This window comes from Prionailurus bengalensis, chromosome A2, assembly GCF_016509475.1.
Source record: "Prionailurus bengalensis isolate Pbe53 chromosome A2, Fcat_Pben_1.1_paternal_pri, whole genome shotgun sequence".
Taxonomy (NCBI): Eukaryota; Metazoa; Chordata; class Mammalia; order Carnivora; family Felidae; genus Prionailurus; species Prionailurus bengalensis.
The window spans coordinates 145,381,576-145,402,029 of NC_057348.1; the positions used below are offsets into that span (position 1 = coordinate 145,381,576).

Genomic DNA, 20,454 nt, shown 5'->3' on the forward strand with positions numbered 1-20,454 from the left:
TGAATAAACATTCAAAACAAAATTAAAAAAAAAAAATTAAAGAAGAGTGTTGCCTCAATGGCTCAGTCAGTTAAGTGTCCAACTTCAGCTCAGGTCATGATCTCAGGGTTCGTGAGTTTGAGCCCCGCATCGGGCTCTGTACTGACAATGCAGAGCCCGCTTGGGATTCTCTCTCACTGTCTCTCTGCCCCTGTCCTAGTGTCTCTCTCTCTCTCTCTCTCTCTCTCTCTCTCTCTCTTTCTCTCTCTCTCTCTCTCAAAATAAATAAATAAAATTTTTTAAATAAAAAGTAAAGAAGAGTTAATACCTAAGAGTTAATACCTATTCTTCTCAAACTATTGCAAAAAAAGAGAAGGAAGTGAAATTTTCAAATTAATTCTATGAGACCAGTGTTGCTATGATACCAAAACCAGAAAAAGACACTCCAAAAAAGAAAACTACAGGCCAGTAGCTCTGATGGACATAGGTGCAAAAGTCCTGAACAACATACTAGCAATTTGAATTCAACAATAAAAAAAAAAAAAAAAATCATTCCCATGATCAAATGTTATTTATTCTGGGGATGCAAGAGTGGTTCAATATTGACATTCAATCAGTGTGATACATCACATTAACAAGAGAAAGGTTAAAAACCATATGGTCATCTCATGAGATGCAGAAAATGTAGTTGACAAAATACAACATCCACTCATGATAAAAAAAACTCTCAACAAAGTGGTTTTAGAGGGAACATACCTCAACATGACAAAGCCCATGTATAAAAAACCCACAGCTAACATTATACCGAGTGGGGAAAAACTGAGAGCTTTTTCTCTAAGATCAGGAAGAAGACACGGATGTCCCCTCTCGCCACTTTTATTCAGCATAATTCTGGAAGTCTTAACCACAACACTCAGACAAGAAAAAGAAATAAAAGGCATCCAAATTGGTAAGGAAGAAGTATAAAACTGTTAATATTTGCAGATGACATGATACTATCTATAGAAACCCTAAATACTCCACCAAAAAACTATTAGAACTGATAGATGAATTCAGTAAAGTTGCAGGATACAAAATTAATATACAGAAATGTATTGCATTTCTGTGCACTAATAACAAAGCAGAAAGAGAAATGAAGAAAACAGTTCCATTTACAGTTGCACCAAAAAGAATAAAATACTTAGGAATAAACTTAACCAAGGAGGTAAAAGACGTGTACTCTGAAAAGTATAAAACACTGATGAAAGAAACTGAAGAGGACACAAACAAATGGAAAGACATTTTATGCTCATGGATTAGAAGTATTAATAATGTTAAAATATCCATACTGCCCAAAGCAATCTACAGATTCACTGTAATCCCTATCAAAATTCCAATAGCATTTTTTCACAAAATTAGAACAAATAATCCTAAAATTTCTTTAGCACCACAAAAGACCCCAGATAGCCAAAGCAGTCTTGAAAAAGAAGAACACAGCTAGAGGTATCACAATCCCGGATTTCAAGATGTACTACAAAGCTGTAGTAATCAGAATAGTATGGTACTGGCACAAAAATAGGTACATAGATCAACAGACAGAATAAAGAGCCCAGAGATAAATCCACCTTTAGATGGTCAATTAATCTATGACCACAGAGGCAAGAATATAAAATGGGGGAAAATATAAAATGGGAAAAATGGTGCTGGGAAAATGGGACAGCTACATGCAAAAGAATGAAACTGGACTACTTTCTTTCACCCTTACACAAAAATAAACTCAAAATGGATTAAAGACCTAAATGTGAGACCTGAAACCAGAAAACTCTTAGAAGAACACATAGGCAGTAATCTCTTGGACATCACCTTAGCAACATATTTATGTATATGTCTTTTTAAGCAAGGAAAACAAAGAAAAAATAGATTACCGGGACTATGCCAGAATAAAAGTGCTTTGCCCAGCAAAGGAAATAATCAACAAAACAAAAAGGCAGCCTATTGAATGTGAGAAGATATTTGCAAATGATGTGTGTGTTAAGGGGTTAATATCTAAAATACAGAATGAAGTTACACAACTCAATACCAAAAAACCCAAACAATCCAATTAAAAAAAAAAAAAAAAATGGTCGCAGGACCTGAATAGACATTTTTCCAAAGAAGACATGTAAGTGGCCAACAGACACATGAAAAGATGTTCAACATCACTCATCATCAGGGAAATGCAAATCAAAACCACAATGAGATGTTCCCTCATACCTCTCAGAATGGCTAGTATCAACAAAAAGACAAGAAATAAGAAGTGTTGGTGGGAATGTGGAGAAAACAGAACACCTTGTGCACTATTGGTGGAAATGTACATTGCAGCCAGTGTGGCAAACAACGGGAATTTCTCAAAAAATTAAAAAGTAGAAATATCATGTGATCCAGTAATTCCACTACTGGGTATTTACCCAAAGAAAACAAAAACATTCATTCAAAGAGATATATGCATCTCTGTGTTAATTGCAGCATTATTTACAATAGCCAGATTTACAATAGCCAGAAGCAGCCCAAGTGTCCATCCATAGATGAATGGATAAGGAAGAGGACGTATATATACAATGGAATATTACTCAGCCATAATAAAGAATGAGATCTTGCCTTTTGCAACAACATGGAGGCACCTACAGGGTATTACGCTAAGTGAAATAAGTCAGACTGAGAAAGAAAAATACCCTATGATTTCACTTATATGTGGAATCTAAAAAAACAAAACAAACAGACTCTTAAATACGGAGAACAAACTGGTGGTTGCCAGAGGGGAGGTGAGTAGGGGGTTGGGCAAATAGATACAAGGCATCAGGAGGTACAAACTTCTAACTATAAAATAAGTCATGGAGATGAAACGGCATAGGGAATATAGTCAATAATGTTGTAGTAACATCATATGGTAACAGATGGTGACTACAGTAATTTTGGTGAGCATTGCGTAATGTATAGAATTGTCAAACCAATATGTTGTACACCTGAAACTAATATAAATATTGTATAATAATTACGCTTTTAAAAACCCCACTGCTTTTTCCCTTGTCCCTTCCCTTTCCTCGCTTGAACTTACTGTCCTCCTCTTACTCTCACTGGGGCAGTCTGTGTTGCTTTAATATTCCCTTGGAGTGATGATGCAATGGGATAGTAATTCTTCACCAGTTTTCAGGAAAAGCCTTCAGAAACATTCAGCCTAGTGACTGCTTCGTTAGGAAGAAGTTATTCACAGGGTTTGACATGCTTTACCTAGAAAATATTCATTCGTTTAGGTTTTTTGAGTATTGTTTTGAAAAAGCATAGGTTTGGTCTCTCCTGCCCAAAGAATGGAAACATTATGCGATGTGAAATAAGCCAGACACAAGAGACAAATACTATGTTGATTCCACTTATATGACTTACCTAGAATGGACAAATTCATAGAGACAGAAAGTAGAATCAAGAGGCTGGGGAGTTAGTGCTTAATGCATGCAGAGTTTCTGTTTGGGATGATGAATAAGTTCCACAAATAATACAGCATTCTGAATGTACTTAATGCCCCTGAATTGTACATATTTAAGTGATAAATTTTGTTACGTATATTTTATGACAAAAAGGATTATTTTAGTAAAGTAGTCTTTAAACTTCACCACATAGTAGAATCATCCAGAGAATTTATAGTCCTAGTACCTAGGCCATAGTCCAGACCAATTAAATCAGAATCTTTGGGGGTGAGATCCAGGCATGCATAGTGTTTAAAGGCGATTCCACTGTGCAGCCAACGTTGAGAACCACTGTTGTAGATAATTTGCAAACTGCTTCTCCTTCCTGTAATGTCAAAACCTATATGCAGAGTAGGCTTTTCCTACTAAATTATCAAAAAATGTTTATGTATACGATGCCACTACACATTTGGTAAATGTTAGGTAGGCAGGATGAAATTAAGAGAATGACAAAATTATTGGTAACAAAAATATTGAATTCTTGGGGCACCTGGGTAGCTCAGTTGGTTAAGCGTTTGACTTTGGCTCAGGTCATGATCTCGTGGTTCATGGGTTCGAGCCCCGTGTTGGGCTCTGTGCTGACAGTTCAGCCTGGAGCCTGCTTCAGATTCTGTGTCTCCCTCTTTCTCTGTTCCTCCCCTGTTCTCACTCTGACTCTATCTCAAAAGATAAATAAACATTACCAAAAAAAATACATATCTATCTATCTATCTATCTATATCTATCTGTATATATATAGATAGATAGATACATCGAATTCTTGAGTAGAACATAGCATATTTTGAGTAGAGTAAAAGAATAGCGGTATAATTAGGAATACTAATAAAAGGGAGTAGGCATATAAATTCCATGTGCAGGATACAACTTGACTAGCGAAAAATATTTGCAAATTATATGGCAAAGTATTAATATCCAGAACAGATTAATATATCCTTCAGATTAATAAGAAAGAGATGATTTGAAAAATAAGCAAGGCATCCTAAACAGTTCACAAAAGAGAAGATAATCGGTGAACGTATGAAAAGATTCTCAACCTCACTAGTAATGAAAATTAAAATGATTACCATTTCCCCCACATTCGATGAGTCAAAATAAGAAAGCTCGGTAATAAAGGTGAAGGATGGTGTGAAAAAATGGGTATTGTTGTGTACTGTTGATGAGAGCGGGATTGGCCAACTTTTTGGAGGACAGTTTGGCAGTGTCTATTAAAATGTTAAATGCATGTACCTTCTAAGCAGCAAGTTCACTTTGCTACTAGAGAAATACACATGTGCACAAAGAAACATTTTACAAGGCCCGTAAATAACCTAAATGTTCATCAGCAGGAGAATGGTTAAATAAAAGGGCAAAGTCTGTATCGTGGACGCTACGCAACTACTTTTTAAAAGTGAGGTTATTCTAGTTGCACTGCCGTGAGAAGATCTCTGTGACAGCATGTTGAGGGGGAAAAGTGAGTTGTAGTAAACTATGTACAATATGGTACTGTTTGTGTTTTATTTCATCACATAAAACTGTGCTCTTCCATCATATATTCATGTAAATGTATAGATGGGCCTATAAGGAAGGATGTTCTGCTTCTGACAGGTGACTGGATTGGGGAAGGTGGATGGAAAAAAGGACTGTGTTATTTCAGTTTTTTTGTACAAAAGAGTACAGCTGGGATGAGGTAGCAGAAACGGACCAATCTGAGACTCCTTCAAAGAGAAGGTAGAATTTTAAGAGCATTTTGATGAATGTGAGGGAGACAATTTGGTAGGTTGATGGGGTGTGGAGACGGAGCAGAAGGGTTGGCCTGAGAGAAGAGTCTTGAAATGAGTGTGTTCATTGACTTGTATTCTCTGAACTTCTTCTTCCTTCCAACTTGTTCTTCCCCTGTTTCTATGGGACTGTGTTTTATGGAGAAATGAGATTAAAAGAAGCTGCTGTTTCTGCTGGTGCTACTAGGGAATAGGGATATAGGACTGGCGTTTCTAACAAGGAAAGCCACTTCCACTGTCTCTGTGAACAGAGGTCAGTGGTACAAATAATTCCAGATAGTGAGCAAAAAAATCTTTGCTTTTGCTTTCTAATGCCCTTTATTTTTTTATTTATTTTTTTTTTTAAGGAAAGATGTTTTCTTTTTTTTTTTTCAAAAAAAATTTTTTTTAACGTTTATTTACTTTTGAGACAGAGAGAGACAGAGCATGAATGGGGAGGTCAGAGAGAGAGGAAGACACAGAATCTGAAACAGGCTCCAGGCTCTGAGCTGTCAGCACAGAGCCCGATGCGGGGCTCGAACTCACGGACCGTGAGATCATGACCTGAGCCGAAGTCGGATGCTTAGCCGACTGAGCCACCCAGGCGCCCCTCTAATGCCCTTTAAATATCCATTTGAATATAATTGAGTCTGTCAACCTGGAGGGTCATGATTTTAAATTAAAATAATGAAGCCGCATTTCTCGAAATTTATTATGTATACTCTTTTCCGTCGAGGGGGAGTTGGCAAACATTTTAATTTGCGAGGTCTTTTCTTGGTAACTGAATCAAAGTAAACACCAGGAGCCTCAAAAATCCTAGACTCGGGTACAAGCTGAGCAAAGAGTAGGCAGGCATTTGGGAATGTGTCAGGGTAATGTGTTGCTGGACGGCAGATTTATAAGGGGAAAATTTCTAACATAGTAAGGATTCTTATTTCATTTTGGATAGATTAAACTTTTTAGAATTTTAGAGAATCTTTTTAAAAACCCTCTGTGGTTTCCACATAATCTTTACTTTTGACTGCCACTGGCAGGAACTTGGTATGTTTTTTCTTTGCTGAATGTGCCCTGGAAGGAGTGGTACTGTCCACTCTTTGCTGGTTTGGGGTGAGTTCACTGGCCAAGCGAGGCACTTTAAATCCATTTAGAACCCTGAATCAGAATGGGAGGCTGGGAAAGCTTGTCCAATTAAAGGACAGCCTGGGAGGGTAGGCTTTACCTTTGCTGATCCTATTGATTGTCTCCCCTGGGGATTAAAGACAAACCTTCCTTAACAAGCACATTGAGTAGCTTGGGTTTCCAAAACTCTCCAGGACCAGTAATTAATCCAACTGGTAATGAGAACACAGTGCTGAATTCTGGAAAGAAATCATTTAACTCTTTCTGTACTGAACAGTTCATTTTCTCTTATTGATAGTCCCTTTAGCCTGAGCACTGTTTATTTGGGACATTATAAAAACAGCCTGATGGGGGCGCCTGGGTGTCTCAGTTAGGAGTCAGACTCTTGATTTCAGCGCAAGTCATGGTCTCATGGTTCATGAGTTCTAGCCCTGCATTGGGCTCTGTGCTGACAGGGCAGAGCCCGCTAGGCATTCTCTCTCTCCCCCTCCCTCTCTGCCCCTGCCCCAAGTGTGTGTGCTCTCTCTGTCAAAATAAATAAATAAACTTTAAAAAAAAGTCTGATGGAAAATTGCCTTTTTCAGTGAAGTCACATTATTTCTGTGCATTTAAAAGCAAAGAACAGTCTTCATCCCCCAAATGTACAGACTTGACAAGTGAACTTTTACTGTACAAAGTGCTTTTTACCTCTTGTTTTGATACGTGGGCAAATTTATACAGTTGGTAATTAATAAAAATCTAAAATCTGCCTCTGAATCAGAATTTGTACACCAGCAGTTAAATTGCACTCTGGTCCCATTTTTTAACTTTAAAAAAAAAAAATTTTTTTTTAACGTTTATTTATTTTTGAGACAGAGAGAGACAGAGCATGAACAGGGGAGGGTCAGAGAGAGGGAGACACAGAATCCGAAACAGGCTCCAGGCTCTGAGCTGTCAGCACAGAGCCCAACGCGGGGCTCGAACTCACAGACAGCGAGATCATGACCTGAGCCGAAGTCGGCCGCTCAACCGACTGAGCCACCCAGGCGCCCCCCATTTTTTAACTTTTAATGGAAGTCTTAGCCTGTGGGCATAACCATCCCCCCCCCCCCCCCCCGCCCCCTCCACCGTGTTGCTTGTTTCTCCTACTCTCTTCTTCCCAGGGCTTTGAAACATTTCCTATCCAGGTTTCTGACACATAGAACATCTTTGACAGTCTTCCTAGGTCTTGTTCTCTCTTTCTTCTAATTATGGTTACATTGAGTCCCATTTTCTAATGATTTCCATTAGTAATCTGCTTGTACTTTAAAAAAAAAAAATGCTCAGGGGCGCCTGGGTGACTCCGTCAGTTAAACGTCTGACTTCAACTCAGATCATGATCTCATGGTTTGTGAGTTCGAGTCCCACGTCAGGCTCTGTGCTGACAGCTCAGAGCCTGGAGACTGTTTCAGATTCTGTTTCTCTCTCTCTCTCTCTCTGGCCCTCCCCCGTTCATGCTCTCTCTTTCAAAAATAAATAAACATTAAAAAAGGAAAAGAAAAATTTTTTAAATGCTTGAAGATCCCGCAGAACAGATCACCTGCACTATCTATGTATTGGGGCATGTGAGTACTAACTCCCTTCCCGAAGGCATGGAATTGGTCTAGATGGTCGCTTTTTGATTCTAGCATTCTTTATTTCTCTTCTTCAACCATGTTTACACAGATACTTACAAACTCATTCTTCTGCCTCTTCTGCATTTTTTCACCATACCCACCTTGAAGAACTAAGGATAAATGTCTTTCCGTACATCACTGTGTTTAGTATTAGAAAACCATTTCAGAACATTGGTTTTTTCATTGAATTTGAAGAGGCGGGTGCCTGGGTGGTTCAGTCGGTTGGATGTCTGACTCTTGGTTTTGGCTCAGGTAGTGATCTCACTGTTTGTGGGTTCAGCGCCCACATCGTGCTCTGTGCTGACAATGAGCCTGTTGGGATCCTTTCTCTCCCAAGGCTCTATCTCTCTCTCATATTAAATAAATAAACTTAAAAAAAAAAGAGGGCTGATGACTGAAGTAATAATAGTAAAACTGCTATTCATTCAATGCAGCTATGTATCTGTACCCACTATGTGATCCTTTGAGTTGACCCTATATGCTTGCCATTATCATTACTGCTTTGCAGTTGAGGGAATTAAGATTCAGAGAGCGAGCTAGTGTTCCGAGCCAACTCTCTGAGTCTAGAGCTTGTGTTATTGAGTGATTGAGAACAAACTGACTAAAGAAGTAGTCAAGATCTATTTCACAAAGAATGTGGGATTTGCTGGGCAATAGGGAACAAGTGTCGGCTTGAGCTTGAGAAGGTGCTCCCATGGGGGGAACAAATCCGAAGGCATAGAAGCAGAAATGAGTTCAGTTTATAAGACAGTGCAGAGACTCACCTAATGAGGACCAAGGCTGCTTGTTGGCAATTAGCGGAAACTGAGTGTGGTGGGAGGCCAGGCTGTGGCAGGTGGCAAAGCTGGACAGAGGAGTCCAGTTGAGTTGCTAGTAGTGAGAAGCCATTTGAAAGTTTTTGAGTCTTGGAGCTGCACAGCATTCAGGGAAACCTGTCTGTTAAGGATACATGGGATGGGAAGAGAGGGGAGAATGTGGAGTTACACAAGAAGGTCATCTGGAAGGATGCACTAGCCTTGGGCTGGGAAGTGGGGACAAAGGTGGGACTAGAGAAGAAGTGATGGAGAGCCCAGGCACTTCAAAGAAGAAAGAACTGAACCTGCACGGAGTAGCTAGATGGGTTTGAAGGAAAGAGGTAAAGCTGACCGAGATTTTGAGCTTGGCTGTCTAGGGAAAGAAGGTGGGGTTCTCCTGGCCAAGAGTAAGACTTCAAGAAGATAGGTGGTTGGAGAGAGGGCAGAGGAGGCTTTGAAGTGAGTAGGCTGGTGCTCTGCCCACACTTCCCATAACCTATGAGTCCTTGAAACCCAGGGGAAAGCCTGATATGAGAGAGCCAAAATGCAAGACAGCCATGTGCCAGGGTGACCCAGGACTGGGGAGTGTGGGAGACTGTGGTGCGAATGGGTGTGGCGTCAGAAGCTGGAAGTCAGAATTAGAGAATGCATGGGGTTCCAGGCGGGATTTGAGCAGACTCTGACAGCGAGTTCTTTCTGAACACTGTCGTCTTGTGTTAATTTAAAGGTATTTAGCCTTCTTTTTTTTTTTTTTTTTTTAATTTTTTTTTTTTCAACGTTTATTTATTTTTGGGACAGAGAGAGACAGAGCATGAATGGGGGAGGGGCAGAGAGAGAGGGAGACACAGAATCGGAAACTGGCTCCAGGCTCTGAGCCATCAGCCCAGAGCCTGACGCGGGGCTCGAACTCCCGGACCGGGAGATCGTGACCTGGCTGAAGTCGGACGCTTAACCGACTGCACCACCCAGGCGCCCCATAGCCTTCTTATTTCATTATCTCCAGCCTCTGCTAGGTACAGATATAAAGAACTCTCCTTTTGGAGAATGTTTGTTCATGGGATTAGAAGAAAAGAGACGGACGAAAGCCATTTTTTTTTTTATATGAGGAAATGCAAATATTGTGTGTGAGGATTAAGCCTTTTCCTTCTCTATGTGTCTGAGGCTGGAAAAAGACACACTCCCAGGAAACTAAGATAAAGGGAAAAATGACTTTGAGATGCACTTTCTTAAAATAACTGAAGAGATGACCTCATGAGCCAGCTGATAGCCTGGGTTTGCAAACGGATACATTTCTATTAGCCTGCTGCTTGATGTCGCAGAGCCAAATATATATGGAGTGTATTATATCATATCCTGTAGGCAGGAGACTGTCTGGGAGAGGCGGACTCGGGGAGGTGAAGTGGCAGGCTGGGCACAAGGATTGACCGTGTAAATATCGTCAACCAGAGCTCTGTTTATTAGGGAAGCATGATTCCCTATTATTATATGATATGATAATTATATAAGAATTGGTATCATCTTCTGGTAAAATATTATTCAAATAAGAACACCTGATATTTAAATAAGCTCTTCAGTATAAAAGTGGTGTTGCACTCATTATCTCATTAATACTTACGTATTTCCATTTCTGTCCCCCCCCCCCCACCTCTTTTACACCTGCAAGCCCATGTCCTTGGGTCTGACTCATTGCCGAAATTGTCTTATCCTTTTGGTCTTTAGGTATAGAGGCAGTGTGAGTGTGTCCTTAGTTGAAGGATGCTGCTTATCTCTGAAGTGTTGCAGGGGTTAAAAGGAAAGCAGTAGGTCTGGGGAGGGATGTTATAATTTGATTAGTTGCTTCTCTTGCCAAAAATCACTGCAGACGATTAAGAATGTTCACAAAGTAGGCTCCCCTTTCCTCCAACGTATACACTCAATATGGTTACTGTGCCAGGAGATAAAGAATGGCCGTTGTCTCTGGTTTAACACCTGCTTGGTCTGGATTCAGTGTGTAAAATAAATCTGCATGAAGTCCATAATGTGTTTAAGATGACATATGCTTGACTCTGTTTGTATGTCAGACTCACAGACATTGGCCTAGCATACTAGAAATTTTCGGGAAAAGCTTTAGGGTCATTTTCCCTTTTTAAGTAGAGCCTATTTATTTTCCTGTTTGTAAACAACCAGCTTCCTGAATTCTCTTGCTGTTTATTGTAGTTTTTCATTTGCTTCTCTGGGGTTTTCCAGACGCACAGTCCTATCACCTACAAATAATGATGATCCTACCTGCTCCTCACCTCTTATTTCCCTTATCTAATTGCCAGGTTCCTAACTCCAGAACAATACTGAAAACATGTTGACTTTGTTAGACACCTTGAATGCATGGAAAACTGTAGAAGGGAAATGAGGAAAATATCATCAGTAGTATCTTAGGGAGAAATCAAACTTGAGGGCAGGTATTCATCTTCTAAGGACAAGTAGGGGCTGTGAAATACAGCTTAATGTATACTTTACCAACATACACACACACACACATACACACACACGTGTGTAATTCTCAGTCACCCATGGAGCTGTGGTAACCTGTGGAAAACAATGGGTTCTCATCATTCACATCTTGGAATTCTCTGGGACCCTCCAGGAAAGCTCTCTGTTTTATTATCTTAGAATTTGGTGGAAGATACAAAGACATCCCAGATGTCTTTCATGACTGCTGATGACCACACTCTTGTCTTCTAGGCCCAGCTTCGGGCATTTATTCCAGAGATGCTCAAGTACTCCACGGGTCGGGGAAAACCAGGCTGGGGCAAAGAAAGCTGCAAGCCCATCTGGTGGCCTGAAGATATCCCGTGGGCAAACGTCCGGAGCGACGTCCGCACAGAAGAGCAAAAGCAGAGGGTGAGGGTTTCTCAGACCTGAGTAGCCTGTTGTTTTTCCATTCTGAATCAACTATGCTAAAAAGCCTAAAAACATGTGTGTGATAGTCGAACCTATCTCCCAAAAGAAGTCTGATATTCTCTGATTTGCAGCCTTTCCCATTCATCACATCATCACTGTAGACGTGGGATGGGTCCCTGAATTTACACTTCCTTCTGCCTAGTTGCCTTTTGGAGCCGTTTTTATATTATGAGATGATTGGAAAAAACGGAAGAAACTTCAGGAAAAAGCATTAATTACTTCAAAGACTTAGAAATGTCCTTATTCCTGGTTAGCAAGAACCACCGTTGAAAAATGTAAATAATAGAATTAGATGTGAAGTTGGTGGAGGCGGCTGATGACAACACTTTTTAAAAAGGTGGACTCAACTAATTGTCATCCCTTGCCTTTTCTGCATATTTGTTTCTTAGCTTGGAAGTTTATTGGGAATCTTAACATAAAATTCTTGGCAAAAGAGTAAGCTTCTTTTGTGAGAAGTTTAAGAGTTGGCCTCAGGTTAGGATGGGGTATAAAACCCAAAACCTAAACCAGACTTTGCTCAGGAAGGAAACCGGTGGGAGATCTGTGGCGTTTAGTGCCGAGTTTCTTTGTGCCACAGTCGGCCTAAGGGAGCTCACTCTGTATAGGTTGGATTTGGTTTGTTAAATAAGCAGCTGCTTATTCCGTAGTGGGACTGAATGACCAACATTCTTTGTGACTTTTTAAATGTGCTTTTCTGGTCTTTTGGTGACAGGTTTCATGGACCCAGGCACTACGGACCATAGTTAAAAACTGTTATAAACAGCATGGGCGGGAGGACCTTTTGTATGCTTTTGAAGATCAGCAAACACAAACACAGGCCACAACCACACACAGTATAGCCCATCTTGTACCATCACAGACCGTAGTCCAGACCTTTAGTAACCCTGACGGCACTGTCTCACTTATCCAGGTGAGTAAAACTATGGTTACGAAACTGTGGTTTCTGAGGTGGACCGGTGGGCACCTCACCTCAGACTGGAGAAAGTTTGCTTCATGTAAACCCTTATGTAACTTTTTAAAGCTCCTCAAGATCTATCTGAAATTTATTTTTAAAAAATATTTTAAATTGTTCCCAATTTGTTAGCTACAGAGCTATAAGATAGCTTTTCTGGACATTTCCCGAACAAAGCACTATAAAAAATGGCATCTTTTTTATGCTTTCATTCTGTCAGGGGCTAGGAGCTATTCCTTCTAAATTACCTCTTCTGAGGTAAAACGCAATTTGTTAGTAGATAGGGAATGTCTAAAATTCAGATTGGGATAAGAGTAGAAAGTTGGTTGACTGATACTGGGCACCGATGGTGAAACATGATAGCTTCTAATATTGATTTATTTGGTTGGAATAAAATTCTGGAACTCCTGTAAGTGTCTGAGACGACTTTAGAAACTCATTTCACGTTACAAAGCATATTAACCAGTACCTGTGCTGAATTGTGGATTAAATGAATCTTGACTCCTGAGTAAAGGAAAGGTAGAAGAATCCATCCGCTGACACATCTCGCTTTCCATATTTTTCTTTAGGTTGGTACAGGGGCAACAGTAGCCACATTGGCTGATGCTTCAGAATTGCCAACCACAGTCACTGTTGCCCAAGTGAATTATTCTGCTGTGGCTGATGGAGAGGTAAGAAAGAGGATTTGTTCTGCAGCTGCTTAAATACTTAAATGTGTAGGTGAGGGAGTAGTTAGGGTCCAGAAGATAACGACACCAGGCAGCTTACACATCTGTAGCGTAAACCTTTTGAAACATCAGACCATGACAGTTTTGCAGAGTAGCTCATGCTGTGTATATGAATTATAATAACTAAAAGTCCTAGATCTTTATGATTTAGACCAGTCAGAAACTTACAACTTTACGTTTGCAGTATAGCATTTTTGTATAATACATAGCAAAAGGAGATCATCTGTGTCATACTTTTATGCTGTGAATCCCAAAGAATTTAATCGTTGGGCTTAATTTTTTAACAATTAGATCGTTAAAACTAGAGCTGACCAAAGAGTTCTTTGAGGGGATAAATATGTTTGTAAATCAGTAGTCATCAGTTATTACATTTTAAATATGCCTTTGAAAAGGCTTTATGAGAAAATACTCCTCTGCCAAAATCAAGGTAACCATGGGATGTTAACCTAAAGGCAGCTACCTTTAACTGAGCACTTGATAAACTAAGTGCTCAACCCTCTATTAAGAATAGGTTCTGTTATCATCTTCCCTTCATAGATGAGAAAACGGAAACATGTAGAGGTTAGGTGACTTGCCCAAAGTCACAGAATAAGTGTCGGAGCTGTGTAACACGTTTAGAAACTGCTGTCTAGGCTCTGAGCTCTGAGCCATCAGTGAAGGTCAGGAAAGGGTTCGTTAAGGCACTGCAGGCTTTTCCCCTGAAGGTACCAGGGTGGTATACCCGTGAAGTGGGAAAAAACAGCGAACAAATGTCAAAGAGCAGTGTTAGAAATAAAGCTGAAGGCACCCTTGTTCAAAACCATGGCGCATTTCCACTCAGAACACCACAGAGTCATTTTCACTTGTGCAACTCAGGAAAGGGAGAGAACTGATAAAAGTCTCATGGCTAGGGGGATGAAGAGAAACAACCGGGCTACCCGGTCAGCCAGCATGAAGTGAGCCCCTGCCATAACGCAATGATGTGTTAGATGCGTGGAGTTGATTTACACAGGAACCCTGCTCCTCAAGAAGCTCCTGTCTGGAGGGGGAGAGAAATGTCTGCAGAAATGAACCATGGTCCATGCTGTAGGACATGCTGCACAGTGGTCTATGCCTTCAGGAGAGATTGTTTCCAGCTAGGGAGTCTGAGGTTTGGGGGCAGGAGCCAGCGTTTGGTTTTGCAGTATAGAAAGGTAACAGTCAACAGGATATTTACTTTTAGAAGCATATAAACATCATGTGAGAGTATGGAATAGCTGAGGGAAAGACTCGTCAGTCCCCAAACACTAAAACTGGAGGGCTCTCCTTGAAGTGTGAAAGAGAGAGAAAAGACAGCGGTGGGTGCGTTTACTGAATTTGTTAACTCTTTGACTTACTCAAAGTTATCAACCATATCTCCTCCCTACTGGATGTTTCGTGATACTATTTAAAGAAAGTGACTCTGTGTTTCTTAAAACACTTCTCTAGGGACTAATTCTTTGGAGCCCATTTTACTAAATAACTTCACATATATGGTGGTAATTAACACATTCAGAAGTTCACGGAAAAATATGAAGAAGAAAGAAAAAAAATCTCAGTTACTTACCTAGGGCTTTTTCAGCACACTAACATTATTTATAAGTCATCTGTTGTAGAAGTGGGTGGAGGACCGAAAGAGCCTGCTGGTACACACCCAAATTCAGTCAGATTAAAAAAAAAAAAAAAAAAAAGGAACTCCTCCCACACAACAAAGAGAAGAAGGACAGGTTATCTCAGAAAGTGACAAGATCTTTTCCATTTTATAGTGTGATTTGTTTGGCTTCTCATTTGTCCTAGATGTTGACGTGGTTGTTAGCCTCTCGGTTGTGAGCCGTAAGAACTGAAATTACTCAAAATACCTCACTACTTAACGGCAGATAAGACCACATCAAGTTAATGAAACATTACATCAGATGACTCAGTAAAAACATCCTACTGCCTTTTATTTAGCATCTTTTCTCCCAAGGAATAGAAAGTACTCTACAAAAATAAACGATACCTACACTTTTAGAAGTTGTGAGGTCATTTTGTTATCCTAACCTTGCCTGTGAGAGGGAGCTCTTACCATTAGACCACACTGCCTTCAAAATCCAGTTAGTTACCTTTAGTTACATTTATTAGAAGGACACTGGGGGCCTGTCTCTTGTGGTAATACATGGTCTCCCAAATCTTTTTGAGTACTCTTTTTGAGTACTCTGTGTGCTCAGAATACCCAATAACTCTAAGTACAGTTGACCCTTGAACAGCATGAGAGATAAGGGCGCTGATCCCCCTGTGCAGTCAAATTCACGTACAACTTTGATTCCTTCAAAATTTGATAGCCTACGATCAAGCAGAAGCCTTACTGATAACATAAACAATCGATTAGCACGTATTTTGTATGTTATATGTGTTGTATCCTGTATTCTTACAATAAAACAAGCTAAAGAAAATGTTATTAAGAAAATTATAAGGAAAACACGCTTACAGTACTGTACTACTGTGTTTATTGAAAAACAAATCCACTTATAAGCAGACCCAGAGAGTTCAAACCTGTGTTGTTCCAGGGTTGACTGTAGTTTCAAAGAAACAAAAAAAATCTCTCACCTTAGGCAGCTTTAAACTAATTAAGGACACAGAACAAGTTGCATAGACATTTAGAAATGAACAAGGAAAGAATTTCAAAATATTGTGAAATAAACTATGTTGATTTCAAAGTATTTACACAATTTCAGTTTTGATGGCATATTTGCAAATGCACATGAGTTTGAGAATTTACTCTGTTGTGTGATAAGACCACCAGTTGGTAGTGGTGATGTTAATTGCATTTAAGTGGCAGGAAAGTCAAATTTTGAAATAGAATGGTATCTGATTATCATGGTATATGTGGTTCTGTTAGAAGAAGAAGAAACCAAAGTACAAAGACATTGGAGACATGAATTTTAAAGTTGTGTTGTGTTTTTTTTTTTTTCGAAGTGTATTTATTTTGAGAGGGAGAGTGCAAAGTGGGGTAGGGGCAGAGAGAGATGAGAGAGAGAGAATAATGCCAGACAGCCCCAATGTGGGGCTCCAACTCACGAACCATGAGATCATGACCTGAGCTGAAATCAAGAGTCGGACGATTAACCGACTGAGCCACCCAGACACCCCGGAGACATGAATTTAAAACTGAACCATCAACACGTAACAATAACAGTAGCACGACTTACTTTAGATGGTTTTTTTAAACGAATGTCAGTTTAACTGAGATCCAGGTAGGCCTAAAGAACAAGTAGGAAAACATGAATAAAGGAATACGTTCTCCATCCTGCCATTCAGTATACTTTCTGAGCCCTATGCCAGGTACTATAGATTCTGTAGGTACAGGAAATTAAAGGCTGCTCTTGCTCTTCAGGAGCACACAGGTAGGTGGTAGAGAAAAACATACCAAAGCACAATGGCAATGAGGTAAGAATTTAGTAGAAGCAAGCCTGGGGTGCTGTGGAACACAGAGGAGAGGTCCTGAGCCTTGGACCATAGGGGAGTGGAGTTGTCTGGGCTCCTTCGGGCTCACCTGAGTTCAGACTAGAAGGGTGAACGGGAAGCAAAGCTAGGAGTTGTGTTCCTATCAAAAGGAGTGCGTGCAGCGCACTGCGCTGGGAAAGCGTGGAAGGGCCTCGGGGTTCACTGTAGCTAGAGGGATAAGAGTAACCACAGTTTGGAGGGCCTCGTTGGAGTGGGTCTCTCAGAAAAGCATTGATGCTAACTGTACATCCTCTGAATATCTTTCCCTCCTAGGGCTTGGGGCCCTTTCTCTGGGACATGGTGACATCCGGCATAGATAACCACACAGTGGCTCCCAACAGATGGAAAGGGAGAGCAACAAGAGCTCAAGCAAATACAACTAAAGCACTGAGGCTGAAGAATAGGAAATTCCAAAGAAATGTTAACACCCAAGTGATTTATTTATCACCTGCCATTATTCTGAATAGAAATCTCTTCGTCTGCTTCTTCTTCCTACTTCCTCTCTACCCTTTGCCACCATCCATTAATCTTTCATGCCATATAATTTAACTTCCTTAAAGTATACTGTATATGGCAACTTTCTAATACCATTTTTACTGCAAATACAGTTGTAACTAAATGTGTATACATTAAATTGCTACCATTGGAGTCTGAGTCTTGGGAGAGCTGCACTAGGCCAAGCTCTGCAGTGGGATGGGCAAAAATCTAGACGGGCAGATCTGGAAAGAGGAAGACTGTTTAATGGCAAAAGGTGACAGGGCTGGCCGGCTTCGGCTGACGTTTTGAGCGCAATCATAGACCATCTGCGGATTCGCGGTGTAGCTTGCCGTTGAAAGTGGCGTTATTTACACTGACACTCACTGGAGTAATGAAATCAAAGAGATACTAACTCCCGGGAAGCAAGAGTTTTGTGAGTTCCCAAGTGGGCGAATTTGCAGCTCTAAGGGAAGGAAGTGGGATGTCTCTGCCTCTTAGTGACGGGCCCTGAAGTTTTGCTGGCACAAGCCACTGCCTGTGCGAACTCAGGGCGAAAACTAGGGTAGTTCAAAGGAGTGTCCCATTTTCTGGGAGGCTTTTGACAGGCATTCTGAGAAGCACCATCATAATCTAAGTGTGGTCATAGAACCGAAGCAGGAGGCATTTTAAATCTCTACCTCTCCTAAGCTTGGGACACAGTAAACATGCAGGAGGCACGAGGTCTCCACTCACCGGGCCCAAGCAGTACGAATCAGGAACAGCAAGAGCTCCAGTAAGCAGAGCTAATGTCCTGAGACCCGAGTCCATAGAAACATTGTACCCGAGCTGATTGATTTGCCACCTTCCATATTTTCGAATAGAAATTGCTTTCACGCTGTCCCTGCCGCTTTTTGTTTTTGAGGGGGAATAACTCATCAGCTAACACTTACCGAGCAAAACCGACTGAAGTAGCTAGACACGAGTATCTAGGACTGAGAAACCTCTAAATGTGGTTCTCAGTTAGGGCACCGCCCGCCACACACCCAGGACATTTGATAATATCTGGAGATGTTTTGGATTCTCATGAGCGAGGAGGGTGCTGTTAGCATCTGGTAGTAGGTAGAAGCCAGGGATGCTGCTAAACGTCCTGCATGGCACAGGACAGCCCCCCACAGCAAAGACTTGTCTGGCTTCAAATGTTAATCGTGCCGATGCTGAGAACCCCTGTGCTAAATCTTGCACACCTGAAATCTGATCTGTCCTGTCACCAGAGTTTTTTGTTTGTTTCATTTTGTTTCTTCATAATTCTACCCCCCTCCCCGCCGACTAAAAGGCAAGCAGTTTTTGCTACATTAAAAAAAAAAAAAATTGTTTCCTGAATTTGGCGGTTTCCATCAAAAATTAAAATACAGCGTAACTGATATACAATCCCACTTCTAAGAATTCATTCTATAAATAGACTCCCCAAAAATATACAACATAGGACGTAAAGATATCCATCCCAGTATTGCTTGTGATAGCAAAAGACTAAAAACTACCTAAATGCCCTTTAAAAGATGGCTGGTTAAATAAATCATGGTGTACCTCTACAATACAATGCTTTGCAGCCATTGTTATGAATCACGAATGAATGAAGCAGTTTTATACATTCCAAAATAGAATCATTTCAGAGATGTATAGCAAGGTACAAAAAGATAACAAAGAATATGCTGCCATTTATATTTTTTAGGAAGGGGGAAATAGTGAGTGTGTGTGTGTAAATAAGCTTGCATATAAAGAGACTATCCCTGCAAAGCTACACAAGAAATAGGGAACAGTAGTCACCTCTGTACTCAAGGTCTGGAGTACTGGCATTATGTGCCCTTTGGTACCATTTGAATGTTTTCAAAATTATATTTATTGTCTATTCAAAAATGCTAATTTTTAAATGTTTTGGTTTAGTCAAAATTTTCAATCTGAGCCATGTCAATGTATTACCTATTCAAAAGAACTCAAAAGAATAGGTAATACATTGATATGTCTCAGATATTTTTAAAAGTACACATTGGAAAATCTTGCTTTCTGTCTCCTATCCAACCTATTCCCACAACTCCCTTCCCCCCCCACACACCAAGGAAAATAATTTCAATGGTTTCTTTTGTGTCCTTCCCAAATTTCTTTATGCAAATATAAGTAAATTCAAATATATATTCTAATACCCCCCTTTTCATACACAAAAGATAGCATACTAAAAACCCTGTTCTGTACATTGTAGGTCATGCTAATTTAAAAATGTGTCTGTATTTGGCTGAGCACATAGCAATGTATCATAAGCCTTTTGTGACTTTGATTCTTTACTATCGTGTCCTCTCTGCCTCAGGTGGAACAAAATTGGGCCACGTTACAAGGAGGTGAGATGACCATCCAGACGACGCAAGCATCAGAGGCCACCCAGGCCGTGGCGTCACTGGCAGAGGCCGCAGTGGCAGCTTCTCAGGAGATGCAACAGGGAGCTACAGTCACCATGGCACTCAACAGGTGGAGGCAGGGGTGGGGGACTAGATGAGGACAGTGGATCTGCCCCTGCCTGTAGGTTGTAAAGAGAAATGTTGCACTTCAGTTTGTCACAGTTGGCAGTCGCAGCTTAATCCTCTCAGCCCACGGAGTATCGTCATTTGACTTATCACCAGCCTTTCCCAGCCCGTTCCTGCGCTCCGTCACCCACCCCCACAGCCAGTCCTGCCTTCTGACTTCCAGCTCGCGTCTGCTGGTCAAGAGACCGTGATCCCTTTTCCTTTCTCCTGTTCTGTGCCCTTTAACCAACCAAAAAACGCAAGGTTTGACGACTTTGTGTTTTTAATGGGACCAAAGGATATAATAAAGCAAGAAGCTTCAGGATTGATTTTCTATTTACCCTACAAAACAAATTGCTTTTAGTCATTCTTTCACTTCTACAAAAGAAACCACCTTTTTTTTTTTTTTTTACATTTATTTACTTATTTACTTTATTTATTTATTTATTTATTTATTTATTTATTTATTTATTTATTTATTTATTTATTTTTGAGAGAGAGAGAGAGAGAGAGAGACAGAGTGAAAGAAGGGGAGGGGCAGAGAGAGAGGGAGACGCAGGCAGGCTCCAGGCTCTGAGGTGTCAGCACAGAGCCCGACGTGGGGCTCG

The 20,454-nt window shown here is 40.6% G+C and overlaps 1 protein-coding gene across 6 annotated transcripts in view; it reads left to right on the forward strand.

The window, feature by feature from the left end:
• The window catches only part of NRF1 (nuclear respiratory factor 1), a 146,080-nt gene that overhangs the window by 84,962 nt on the left and 40,664 nt on the right, over positions 1-20,454 (forward strand). For 2 of the 6 annotated variants that reach the window (XM_043589515.1, XM_043589518.1), the window contains exons 6-10: positions 11,460-11,618; positions 12,391-12,588; positions 13,200-13,301; positions 17,112-17,270; positions 19,654-19,811. In XM_043589515.1, coding sequence (XP_043445450.1) covers positions 11,460-11,618; positions 12,391-12,588; positions 13,200-13,301; positions 17,112-17,270; positions 19,654-19,811 — 776 coding nt within the window. Of the gene's footprint in view, positions 1-11,459; positions 11,619-12,390; positions 12,589-13,199; positions 13,302-17,111; positions 17,271-19,653; positions 19,812-19,893; positions 20,169-20,454 lie in introns of those variants that run through there. The other 4 variants (XM_043589519.1, XM_043589520.1, XM_043589521.1 and 1 more) reach the window with 3 other exon arrangements.